Source organism: Botryllus schlosseri, chromosome 1 (assembly GCF_051294905.1).
Source record: "Botryllus schlosseri isolate E-star chromosome 1, Bs_hap1, whole genome shotgun sequence".
NCBI lineage: Eukaryota > Metazoa > Chordata > Ascidiacea > Stolidobranchia > Styelidae > Botryllus > Botryllus schlosseri.
In genome coordinates, this window is record NC_137236.1 from 38,234,480 (window position 1) to 38,246,940 (window position 12,461).

Here is a 12,461-nt window from a genome sequence, read left to right on the forward strand (position 1 = left end):
ATAATATACTAGTTTTCCTCAATTTCAACCGTTTCTTGTCGCATTTTCTAGTATCCGCACTGATAAACAAATTACCTATCCTGGTAATTTTACTACTAAAATCTGAGCCTTAAATCTAAAAAAGACCTGATGAAGAAAGAAAAAGAGCATGAAATAGCTTTTAATGGGACTAGCAACCCAAAAAATCAAAATTTTCGATTTTTTTTCTGGTAGGAAATATTAACATTGTATCTCTAATGTCGCCTCATGGCCTTATTTCACCCAAACAATAATTAAAAACTGCAAAATTTCTATTTTATTTTATTTTGATAATGGGGTGGGGGGGGGGGTTTCAAGTTTCAACCAAAAGATCTCATATTTTGTCTGATAACTCTATAAAATATATGGTTTGACAGGTATAAAATATGTATATCTATATTATCTCCGGGTACAAATTTGTTAGATTGTTGTCAGTTGTCATTCAAGCATTCTGGCGCTCATTCTTATCATTACATCGGTAATACTTGTTCATTGACTTTTTACTTTCCAATGTTTGTAAGTGTTTTTCTCAATTATAAAATTTTGTTACGTCACATCACGGTAAACCAAAAATTTGTATGAAATATTTGTCCTAAATGATTCACTCAAGGTTTTTTGGAAAGCTGACATCCAGACCTGTGCTATGCTAAAAGTTTTTTGACATAGGTCTACCATGCTAAGAGTTACAGAACTTCAAAGCAAACTTACTTCTCCGAGATGAGTATCGCATATTCCTTCAAATTTTAGCATAGCACAGCACTGTCCTAGTGCTTCCTAAAGAAGGCGTTAGATCGGAAAAACGGCTTCACAATTTTGAGATTTTGCATTCCCCGTGTCGGTGCATTTTCTGTCCTTCGAATCCACTATATGCCAGTCCAGACATGGGGTGATTACTTCATGAATGTAATCGATTGCGATTACGATTACTTCCGAATGACGCGATTACGATTACGATTACGATTACAGCAAAATCAGGAAGTAGTCGATTACGATTACGATTACATTGGAAAAGTAATCACGATTACTCACGATTACATTTATTTTACATCTTATAAGCTGTGCTGGAAGACAATATATGGATTGCGCTGAAAAGGCCTAATGAGATAACAAACTCCCTTTAAAAAAGATGCGTCATTTGCTTGTTACGTCATAATGTAACTATTGCCCATTTTTATGGAGGTCAATTTATCGCGCCCATCGATTTGCATTCTTGCCAGGGCCATAACTGCCGCACCCCAAAGTTCCCAATAGGGTGGAGAGCGAGCTCGTAGAGGGGACTCAAAAAGTATTTCATAAACCAAAATAGTTATAGAGTATTTTCGAGAGATCTAAGTAACTTGAAATCCTCTCTAGATCAGTGATTCCTAACCAGGGCTCCCAGCTAGCCAACTCGCAGCTCCTATTGACGTTGGAAAATCCAACAAAAATAATAAAAAATCAATCTATAACACACAAAAAAATTGATATTAAAAATTACACTGGCTTGGCTTGGAAACTTGAGTTTATAATTAAGGGTGGACACCAATTCCTTTGCTGTCGAGTAACGATTCTCTACTCAGCAACGATTTCGTTACTCAACTCACGTCAGAAAGTATGCTCACACTCAAATGCGTTTGGATGGGCACTCAGATTTAAGTTTGCTTAACATCGGACTTAATTAAGAGCAAGTGGTGTTACAACACGTTTTACAAGGCCATCTGACCATCAAACCAATTGAGTTGATTGTTAAGTTCAACGGCCGCATTGACGGAATGAATGCTTTTTTGCCCATGATGAAATTGTTTTCAAGTCCCATTGTAGTTAATGTGGTCACGGACCCTAGTAATTTACAACTTGAGTTGCTAGACATGCAGTCATGATAAGACATGACAATTTGTTTGTGCGTCTCACGAAAGTTTTTCTTTTAGTCTGCTACGTTTGAGTCAATACAATATCTTTTGATTATATAACAAATCGGAGGTCACGAATTAACAACATACACTAAAATAAATATAACAAGATAATATGAATTATGAATTACGTGCCCCCAGTTCTACTGCTAGGTAATTGTGTGGCGAGATAGCGCAGTGGTATAATCCATGGCTGCAACACCAATGGTTCCTACCAAAGTGTTGGAGGTTTATCTAGGCTCCTACTCGCCGCCTCATCCGCATAAGCGGTGTCTTACAAAAAACCTAGAAGTGGGCCGTGCTACAAGTTGGCAGATACGGAATCAAAAATGTAGAAAATCGGCCTGGTGTATAGGACCGTTAGTCGACAAACACCATGATTACCTCAAACAAATAAACAAACTCTACAGGTAGATCTGACCATCGGGAGCTGAGAGAGGATTAAAAACTAAGAGTAATATAATGCAATTACTAATATTATTTACTTATCAACTTGAGATTGCCACCCTATGGGGCCAAAGACCAACGTTTGTACTGGGGGACGAATTGCTGTTTTGGTCCCGAGTCCAGCTACACGCTAACATGATGTATAAGCACATGGCCATGGCGGTAGATCCCAATGTTGAGTAAATAATTGTGAAATAACGATTGGCGCCCGTTTCAAGTAGAGTCATATGAGAATAACAAGAAGCGAACATAAAATTCTGCCTTCAACTTAATCAACTTAATACTACAAGGTGCAGTTACGAGAAACGGCAAAACGGCTTGTTTATGATATATATATATCATCAGCTGTTGATTTTACTGCTTCGTTGTGGAAACCCCAATGTTTTATTTGACGAGTAAAAAATATCAAATCTTTGTCCGGTGTCCGTACGTACTAGATAGGCCTACTGCTCGCCAAGCAGCTACGGTCAAATTGCGTTTAACTAAGCATAAGCAATTAAGCATAACCATCAGCCATAAGTTACTATTTGAAACTAGGCAGAGCGGAGATAAATTATACTGCTCCGAAGTAGTGGCGTGTGAAACGTGTTGATAACCTGATATACAGCACGGCGGGTGTTCTTACAATGACACTAATGTACGACGTACGTATATCGAATATCTATTTAGTGTGGATACTTCTTACACAATGACGCACAAAGCTAATAGGCTGTTTCTGACGTAATAATGAGCTGTGGTGTTTGAAAATCAGACGTTTGTGCTGTCACGAGCCTGGTATAATATCTCTTCCTTGTTCACGAATGTTCAGTTTATGTCATATAGTTCTTGCCAAAATAAAAAGTAATCGTTCTTTCACAGAGAAATCGATTAGATATGGGAAGTAGTCGATTACGATTACGATTACTTCGGATTTTTTTCGAATGTAATCGATTACGATTACGATTACTTGAAAATGCTGTAATCGTCGTAATCGATTACGATTACTAATCGCGATTACCCCATGTCTGTATGCCACAACATGCAGAGTAGAAACAAATTCATTGCTTTATTGCATGTAGCATAGCGACATCTAGCGACTGGGAAAATTTCATGGTGATTGGGGTAGCCATACGAAATTTAGGTTTTTGGGTTGCTAGTCCCCTTAAAAAGGACCGATGAAGAAAGAATAATATTGAAGAAGACGGTGACATCGGGCACTAGGTCGAGGTGGATGCCAATTCAAGAGAACCCAAGTGGTTGGTCGTTCGTCATCCCCTATCTGTTCATTACATCGCATTGCGTGTATTGTATATCGCATTGGACATTGTGCGCGTGTCTTGGGCAGATCAAAATATAATCTGTTGATTGGTTGATTGACTCGAGTCAAAACTACAGAAGTGAGATTGACTCGTGACTTGGTTACAACCCTGAGTTTAGAGCTTTTCTCGTTCACTCGACTCCCGTGTCGCTAAATATAAATTTGTTGCAAAGCTTTCTTAAGTTGAATAGGCCTACTATCTCGCAATACAGAATAATAGTAGGAGTAACTTGTAACACGAGAAATGTTGAGTGTTGGTGAGATTTAGAGCTCAATAGTGACTCTAGCGGTTATCCGTAACCTCGTGATTTGTTAATCAGTTTGAGGCTTGGTGCTGGTGATGATTTTTGTCACTGATTCAATTAGTCAAGATTAGGGATATAATGGATTTGGTTATTGTATTGTTTGGTGCATCGTTCAGATGGATGGATGGATTCAGACCGATTTGTAACCGCTACCTTGAAGTTGACGTGGACTTTCTATTTATAAATTTGTGATCCTATTTCAGTAATTGCTTGAATTACTTTGACCGTGTCTCAGGGGTAGGCTCGGATCATAGGATGCATAGAAACTAAGGTAGTGGTTTGAAACGAGGTAGCAAGCTACTCGAACAGTCTAAGCCAATGGTTCTTAACCTTTTTTCCTCCAGCGGCTCCTTTCAAAAATTATCGTGCTCCAGCGCCCCCCACCTCATATCCTCATATTGTAAGGATTGCAATAAAAAAATGGGTAAGAGGGGGGCGTAACAGCACTTCTTCAGTACCCTAAAAATGATTGTCTTGCGCACCCATAGCGTGATATATCAAATTTCTTAGGCAATGTTCCCTCTAATTTTTGACGAGTCTCCGCACACTCACCAACTCACTGCGTAGACACTTAAAAACAGTGCGTAACGTCTAAAAAAAGGTCATCACTTCCGATTTTTTGTGCGCAACTTAAATTTTCTGTGCGCATAGACCGTGTCAGCACTGCACATTTGCGCACGTGCGCAGCTTCGAGGGAACCTTGTTCTTAGAGTTCTGCCTGAAGAACCCCGTCGCGTGATTTCGATGGTCAGCAAAGTTTGTGTGACCTGGTCGCCCTAGGCGCCAAAATTTTCTATAATGCATGAATGAATAGGTGGTAATTGCATATATGTCGCTAGAAAATTTTTATCCTCTCAGTCCACGTAATCAGATTTCTCAGTAGCGCTGAGTGAGATGTTGTATTGGAAAATGGAGGCCATGTAATTATTAATTGAACATTTTCGGGCGTGCCCGTTGGTACAATTAATTCGTTACATGTTGTTATTTCATTACTTTTTTTCCGCTATATAGTCAAAAGATAATGAAACACATAAACGTAATTAACTAAAGTAAGCACACGATTCCAAATTTGGATTTCTTCACTGGCAAATATTCAGGGTCAAATCAAGGTTGTTAGAACAACAATCGGGCACGGTCTCATACCCTGTAGTTTGAACCATCCCGAAGTCACATCTGCGATTGGCAATACGGGGAAATTAATGGTATCGGATTTTGTCTTGGTGCTTTGTGTAACAATAAGTAAGTCAACTGAGAAGGGGATGCATATTTCTGCTCACATTGAATTTAGTACTGAACCCAGCAGTTATTAATGTCAACATGAATGTATTCCAAACAAAGCAACTGATATTATATAACGTTCATGTGAGGTTGTGAACCGCAACACTATAGATATTAGATAGTATCATCCTTTATGATACGATGAAGAAATATTATGGCGATTTAATTTTGTAGCTTTCAAATACAAGTATACTTAGTTATTACTTTCATGCAAAAACCTTCAAAACTCATTTTACGTACAAGGGACTCTCACACTTAAAAGTGATATACAGTGCCTCCTTCGATTTTCACGCGCTGTGCGCAGCGAGATATAATACCCAATTCGAAACATTTTGTTGAAAATAACCCTAGCAAGCGTGACGGCAGTGTATTAACGAGAAATTGGAGAACTAAAATTACGCACAATTTGTTTTACATGAATTATATCAACCCACTACATTTATGAAAACATTTGTAGCAAACATCGCCGCGTAGCGCGACCAAAAATTTATGGATTTGACATGTTTTGTGGAATGTTGATTTGCTCTGAATACTCATTAAGGATATGTCCTACTACCACATCATCCATTGCGAAGCCATTTTTCTTCATCGCCCCCCATATCGCCCCATGAGCGTTTCTGCCCCCTTCAAAATCGCCAGCGTCCGTTGGTGGACGCTGGAGGCAAGGCTAAGAACCACCGGTGTAAGTGGATACAGCCAAGTCTCTAATCGAGCCAAATATACCGTACCATCGTAACCAGGCGAAGATCAAAAGTACGTGACATAACTTGTTAGAAATGATAGACACCTGATTAGACATATCCCGACAGACAGATATCAGATTATGACTCGATACCCTCGAAACCGATTATTGGCACCTTCACCAACAACCGCGATATATTCAGCCGATATCGAATGCTTCAAAGCATGTATTCGAACATATTTGCAGCCATCGTCATCCTTGCTCATGAAATAGACTACAAAGGCTGCGTTAGGACACCCGTAAGCAGAAGCGTCAGCTACAAGAAATATAATTGTATTCCCAGTCTAATAGCAGTCGCTTATTATAGAAATATAAATCGCTGCTATCATGATATGGCTTGTTTTACCTCAAATGACCAATAGCGATGTTTCTTTCAATGGCGCAAAATCGAATCGGGTTTTTGCTGGTACAGCCTGCCGTCAAAATGTATGACCGCTAGATGCCGATATATATCAATGACATATGCATAATTAAATCATTCATCCGTAGTTTCTCCCCCAAAATCAAGACATATTCTCTTATAGACGTATTTTGCGCAATAAAACAACATTATCTAAAATGCAATATCAACTCAAAGGAAGTAACACGCAGTAGGGCAAACGCTAGCTTTTTGGCGTGAACTTTAAAAGCGTGTCGTCCGGTACGAGTCTCTTGTAAATGTCCAATGTCTCTTTGTCTGTGTCTGGCATCAGTTTCACGACTAGAGGCAGCCGGCTCATCTTTCTCACCCAAGTCTGCAGCTTGACGCATTCGCGGCGTTCTGTCTTTGGGAGCCACGGCCCCACCTGCGAATGTTTTGACAGGTAAGTCACCCAGAAATGGTTGGTAACGAAGGACTGTAGGCCTACTTTATAGAAGTACTCGAGTAAGTTATGCTAACATGCATGCAGTACCCGAGCGGCTATATAGGTAGACTACGTCCACATCTATTTCACATTTTCCTAGTAAATCTGGATACTTTTTACATTGTGGAATTCGAAAAGAGGAAAGTCTTTTTGGGATAAGTTTTCATCACTTATGTGGTTGAAGTCGTCATCGGAACCGCACTAATATATTTTCCGAGATTGCGCCTGGGAGCGTGGCCAGCCGAAAAAAAGAAGGGGGTTTGAAAGAAAGGCGAGGGGTTTGGATTTTTGTCAAATTTACCAATATATCATCAATTGATTAAGGTTAAGTAGGCTCGCATGCGAAAATTACGAATATACAAGCTTCTCGTAATCAATTCGCGTACAAAGAAAACAATCTCAGCGGAAGAACGCGTGCCGTTGAAGCAGCCGATTCTCGCTAATTGACATCACGCTTCTCGCCAATTGGCAGCACGCAATAATGATAATACGAATTACTGAATAATAACGGAATATCGAAGATAAAATGGGACCTGGGCATTTCAAAGGGAGGGATTTCAAATTAGAAAAGGGATGGATTTCGACCCCCCAAAATCCCCCGCCGACTACGCGCCCGATTGCACAATGCACATAGTCGTAGCGTCATTATTAGCTTCATCATTTATGTAAAGTATGCGAAACCTCGACCAAGTCCAGTGTTCGAAACTATTATCATTCGACCACCTGTCAAGACCATAAGAAAAGACCGCTACAACGTTTCGAACCTTTTCGATCCATGGATACAATCCGTAGTCGAGAACGTCTGGTGCTTTCCCGCCGAAAAACGGCCCAACGGACCCGTCGAGAATGTTTTCCAAATAGGAGATAGACTCAAAGAAGAGGTCCAACCCTTCTCGAGGATTCCCCGTCAACACCGAACGATAAAACAGAGGCTCGATCTAAATGAGAAAGGTTCACTATGATCACGTAATGATGTCATGGCTGATTCCTCCAATGCCAAATTTGGACAGCGCCTAAATTGGTCGTTCTAAACCAGGGGTTCTCAACCTGGGGGGCGCGCCCCCCTTGGGGGGCGCGGGAGGCTCTCAGGGGGGGCGCGAAAAATTGACGAAGTCAGTATAGGGGGGGCGCGAAAAATTGACAAAGTCAGTATAAATTGTACGTGTCTGAACATGTGTTTCACATCCATTATGAGAAGACGATTAATGAAGGTGAAATTTATTCCATATTCAAGAAAGCTTGCAAAATACAAACTCTAGCAACAGCGCTCAACTGAGTATAGTCTGATTTCAACTTCATTTGAGCAAATTTTTGAAATTCTTTGGAGATATAGAGAGCAATTCCCACGTGTAAGTCATTCATGGCTTCATAGCTTTGACAGTAGCCTAAAGCTTGTCGCGCTGGGCAGCTCTTGTTAGTAGCTTACGAACTGCACTGCCTAAGACAGACTTAGATGCAACATAGGTTACCCGGTTTCGCCCTCAATTAGGCTATAAATCAACACAATTAATTCATTTCGAAAACTGATCAAATTTAGCCTGGCAGGACAGAACGACGCCTTGCTCTCTGTACTCACTAGCAGCATCAGGATTAGTCTCAGGGTGACCTACATTGAAATTAATTGGATGTCTTGTTCAATGTTTTTTGTTATTTTCAAACAAATTTGAAGAAATTTGTCAGCAATGTAAAAGACTCAACAACTGGATTGCAGATTCAAAATTTGCGTAACATATACCTTATGTATGCTATTAGATCAGGGGTGGGCAGCCTGCAGCCGTAGAAGGGAATTTGAGCGGCCGTCGACGCCTAATTCAATTAGTATGTGTTGGCGGCCGTACACATGCCAATTGCAATTACGAATTCACTCCCGCATTTTCGAGAGATTTTAATTAATCTTGAAATTTTCTTCGCCCTCCGCGCAATTCAACAAGACTTCATTTTTCTATTTTAATGCAGTAGCGCCCTTCTTAATCTGAACCAGAATGGGAATTGGCAAGAAATAGCAATTCGTTTGCGGCCCTGAAAAATTTTCGCGCTCCGCGCGACAATATGAACCTCCCGGCAACTATTCATAACATTGCCACTCGCGATTTCGGTGAGTACAATAGGCCATTGTGAAAAGTAGAATAGTCCGGAGTTCACCGGAAATGGATGTGGACAGTTTACCGTAGGAATTTTGCGTCCAGATCGTTCATTGCGGCTATGCCCTGGAATGTGGCCTTACGCTACATAAGCAATCGAAATGCGGTCATGATTATCAAACACGTTGCCCACCTCTGTATTAGATGATGTGCTCTTTTTGACATGACGAAAAATGCAAGGGGGGTCAGGGGGCGCGAGTTTTTTGACCATCTCCAAGGGGGGCGCGTGTCAAAAAAGGTTGAGAACCACTGTTCTAAACCTTCTTAGACTCATCGCCCCATTGTCAAGCTCGACACAAATTTTCGGCCCTTTCATTTACGGATACGAAGAAAAGGACGTTAAACGGGAAATTTATTCATCTAACTCTGATCGCTCGTGAATTGACTAAAAAAAAGTCATTTTCAAAGTAGGTACACATGAAACTGGTTTTCGCGTCTATACTTTCCGTTAAGTTTTTTGTTGTTGTATTCATGGTGTTTGTCGACTACCATGGTCAATAGTAATTTACATCAGGTCAATTCTTTTCATTTTTACTCGTAGCACGGCCCACTTCTAGGCTTTTTACAAGACATCGCTTACACGGATGAGATGGCGAGGAGGAGCCTGATAAACCTCCAACACTTAGGTATAGGAACTCTGGAGTCGACGTCGGTCGGATTCGAACCCAAAACCCATTGGCTTGTTGCCTTGTATTACCACTAGGCTACGCTATCTCGCCACTTCAGTCGAATTGACCTCTTCTTTATAGTCAGCTTTCGCGTCATATTCAGAATAAGCTATCGTCACATGCATTTGTTGGCCGTGGTAATTAAATATATCTCACTGGATGTTCTAACGGTTGCCAGTGAACCCGTCCCTCGGTGAGCCCGTCCCGTGAACCCGTCCCTCGGTGAACCCGTCCCTCGGTGAACCCGGCCCTCGATGAACTCGGCCATCGGTGAATTCCGCCCTCGGGAAATTTTGAAATTAAGTGTATTCACAAGTATTATTATGAATTATTAAACTAATAATGTCATTATCAACTGATTTGTCGATCTTGTAAGGAGGTCAGGGCATGCGTAGATCACGCAGTCACGGAGTGCTCAGATCACGTGATCACGATTGCGTGGTCGGCTCATTGTTGAATTGACTTGGCGAGGGGCGGTCGTGCGACGTTCGACATCCTCGTATCTCTTCATGACATCGCATTGAGTCTTATCGCATTGTATAATGTGTGTGACTTGTTCAGATGAAAAATATATCCCAACGATTGTTATTGCTCACATATCAACCACGCGTGGTCTGCTCGTTATTGCAACTTTAGGTTGAGGTGGGGTGTTAGGGTTGGGTAGGGTGGGGGGGGGGAGACATTAGGGTTCGGGGAGTGGGACATTGGGTTCGGGTAGGATACTAGGGTTGGGGTAGGGGGGATATTAGGGTTGGTGGAGGTGGGATATTAGGGTTAGGGTTAGGGTTAGGATATTAGGGTTGCCGGAGGTGGGATATTAGGGTTGGGGAGGGGGGATATTAGGGTTGGGGTAGGATATTAGGGTTGCCGGAGGTGGGATATTAGGTTTAGGGTTAGGATATTAGGGTTGCCGGAGGTGGGATATTAGGGTTGCCGGTAGGGGGACATTAGGGTTCGGCTAGGATATTAGGGTTGCCGGAGGTGGGATATTAGGGTTGCCGGTAAATACAAAATTTCCCGAGGGCGGAATTCACCGATGGCCGAGTTCATCGAGGGCCGGGTTCACCGTGGGACGGGTTCACCGTGGGACGGGTTCACCGAGGGACGGGTTCACCGAGGGACGGGTTCACGGGACGGGTTCACCGAGGGACGGGTTCACTGGTAATCGTTCTAACAATTCGCTCCCTATTCGCCCCTTTGGTATTTTCGCCTACGTTGGGATAATGTAAATGTCTGAGGTCGCACTGCTATAAATTCCGACTCAAAAAGTCTCCAGTCTTACTATGATTTTGGTGTATTCTACCCATCAGAGGTGCATTTTAATATCAGCTGTGAAAAGTTTTTCAGTTCACTGTTGCGGATCAATATTGCATTTATCTCATGACTAACAATCATATTCTTGCAAACTAGAGTGGTGAATTTATAATAATGAACCAAACTCAACGAGTCCTGACTCTAAAATACCTTATCTCACCCACCACGCATACGCAGGGCAAATCACGACTACGACAATGGGAGCGTATAAATATGCAAACTGATATATATGACCCTCGGATTAGATCCACTGTTTTAGTGGTTTCCAACTTTATTCAATCGCCCAATCATATTTGTTTTTGAGAGTAAAAGTGTTGCTAGAATACAGCGCCTAATATTTGGCTTGAAAATGGGAAATCTTGGAATCAATTGAGCAGTCGAGCAAGAGATTTAAATGTTTGAATCAGGCCCGCGACCAAAACTGATTTCACACCCCTGCTTTAACGTATTCATCATATTCTACAAAATCGGATTCCACGAGACTTGCCGAGGAGGTGTGTCGTAAATAATCGTTGCGTGGTTTCAATGTCGGTTCTAATGGGCCTATCAAGATTTCCACGAATCAGTACAAGAATCTCCACCAACTAGTTCCACCGGATGACAACGGAAAGATTCATACAACCAAATTAGACTCGCCCACCGATATTCGGTATCCGATTGGACGACACGCCCTCCCTTCTCGACTAATGGCGTCGCATTCACAACGACCGATTTGTCGGAATCGCCTGTGAAGCCCGATTAAGGCGCGCTTCCAAGGCTAAGTCAACAATAACTCGATTTTACAGAAATTTTATAGACATGGTAATGAATGGAGTATAAAATTAAATAGAATGTTCATAATGAAATAAATAAGAATACTTTCGACTGACACTCGTCTTGGGCAATAGTCAACAATTGACTATCACAGGCCAGAAATTTAGAAGGTTATTTCAATATGATGAATATATTATTCAATTGTATATCGAAGTTCTGTAATTGGGAGAGTCTCATCTGGAAATGCGAATCAATGAAATATAAAAAGAAATGTTCCAATGTGGACGCCAATCATTTTTCTCACGTTGTCAGCGAAATCCGTTAAGATCTTTTCAGTATTTTCTCTTTTGTGTACTGCGGCCAAGGATGCGTCTGACTCCAGAAAGCGAATCGCTTCGAGAAAAGTCTTCGCGCGAACCTTCCCGTTTTGCAGCCGAACCGCTTCTTTGTTCGTTCGAACTTCGACCAGCTCGTGTCTGTAACGCTTGCAGTTAGTCGCGAGTACTACAGACAGACAGAGGGACGGACTCACGGTATGTTCTTCGCTTGCAGCAGCAACATCATGCTTTGCGAAATCGGGTCGTGAACACTGCCATACAATGTTAGAGCTGACATTGCTACAAATTAGACCTGCCGGGTAAAAAACCAGGTTCGTGACATATTCGGTATGTCAAAATTTATGAAAAATCTAAACTTTCATCGTCAAATAATGTACGAATATCGAGGAAGGTATTCAGTGTACAGGCAACTCGAGTGACTAGGTT

The 12,461-nt window shown here is 41.6% G+C and overlaps 2 protein-coding genes across 2 annotated transcripts in view; both read right to left on the reverse strand.

Annotated features, from left to right (window-relative positions):
* Positions 1-12,461, reverse strand: part of LOC145436535 (dnaJ homolog subfamily C member 7-like) — a 71,876-nt gene that overhangs the window by 18,806 nt on the left and 40,609 nt on the right. The window lies entirely within an intron of this gene.
* LOC145436765 (pyrimidodiazepine synthase-like) lies at positions 6,490-12,414 on the reverse strand. The gene is made up of 4 exons (XM_080314011.1): positions 12,230-12,414; positions 12,002-12,173; positions 7,586-7,759; positions 6,490-6,761 (listed from the first exon to the last, which is right to left on the reverse strand). The coding sequence occupies exons 1-4, from the start codon at positions 12,310-12,312 to the stop codon at positions 6,579-6,581; spliced, it is 612 nt and encodes a 203-aa protein (XP_080170137.1). The 5' UTR covers positions 12,313-12,414; the 3' UTR covers positions 6,490-6,578.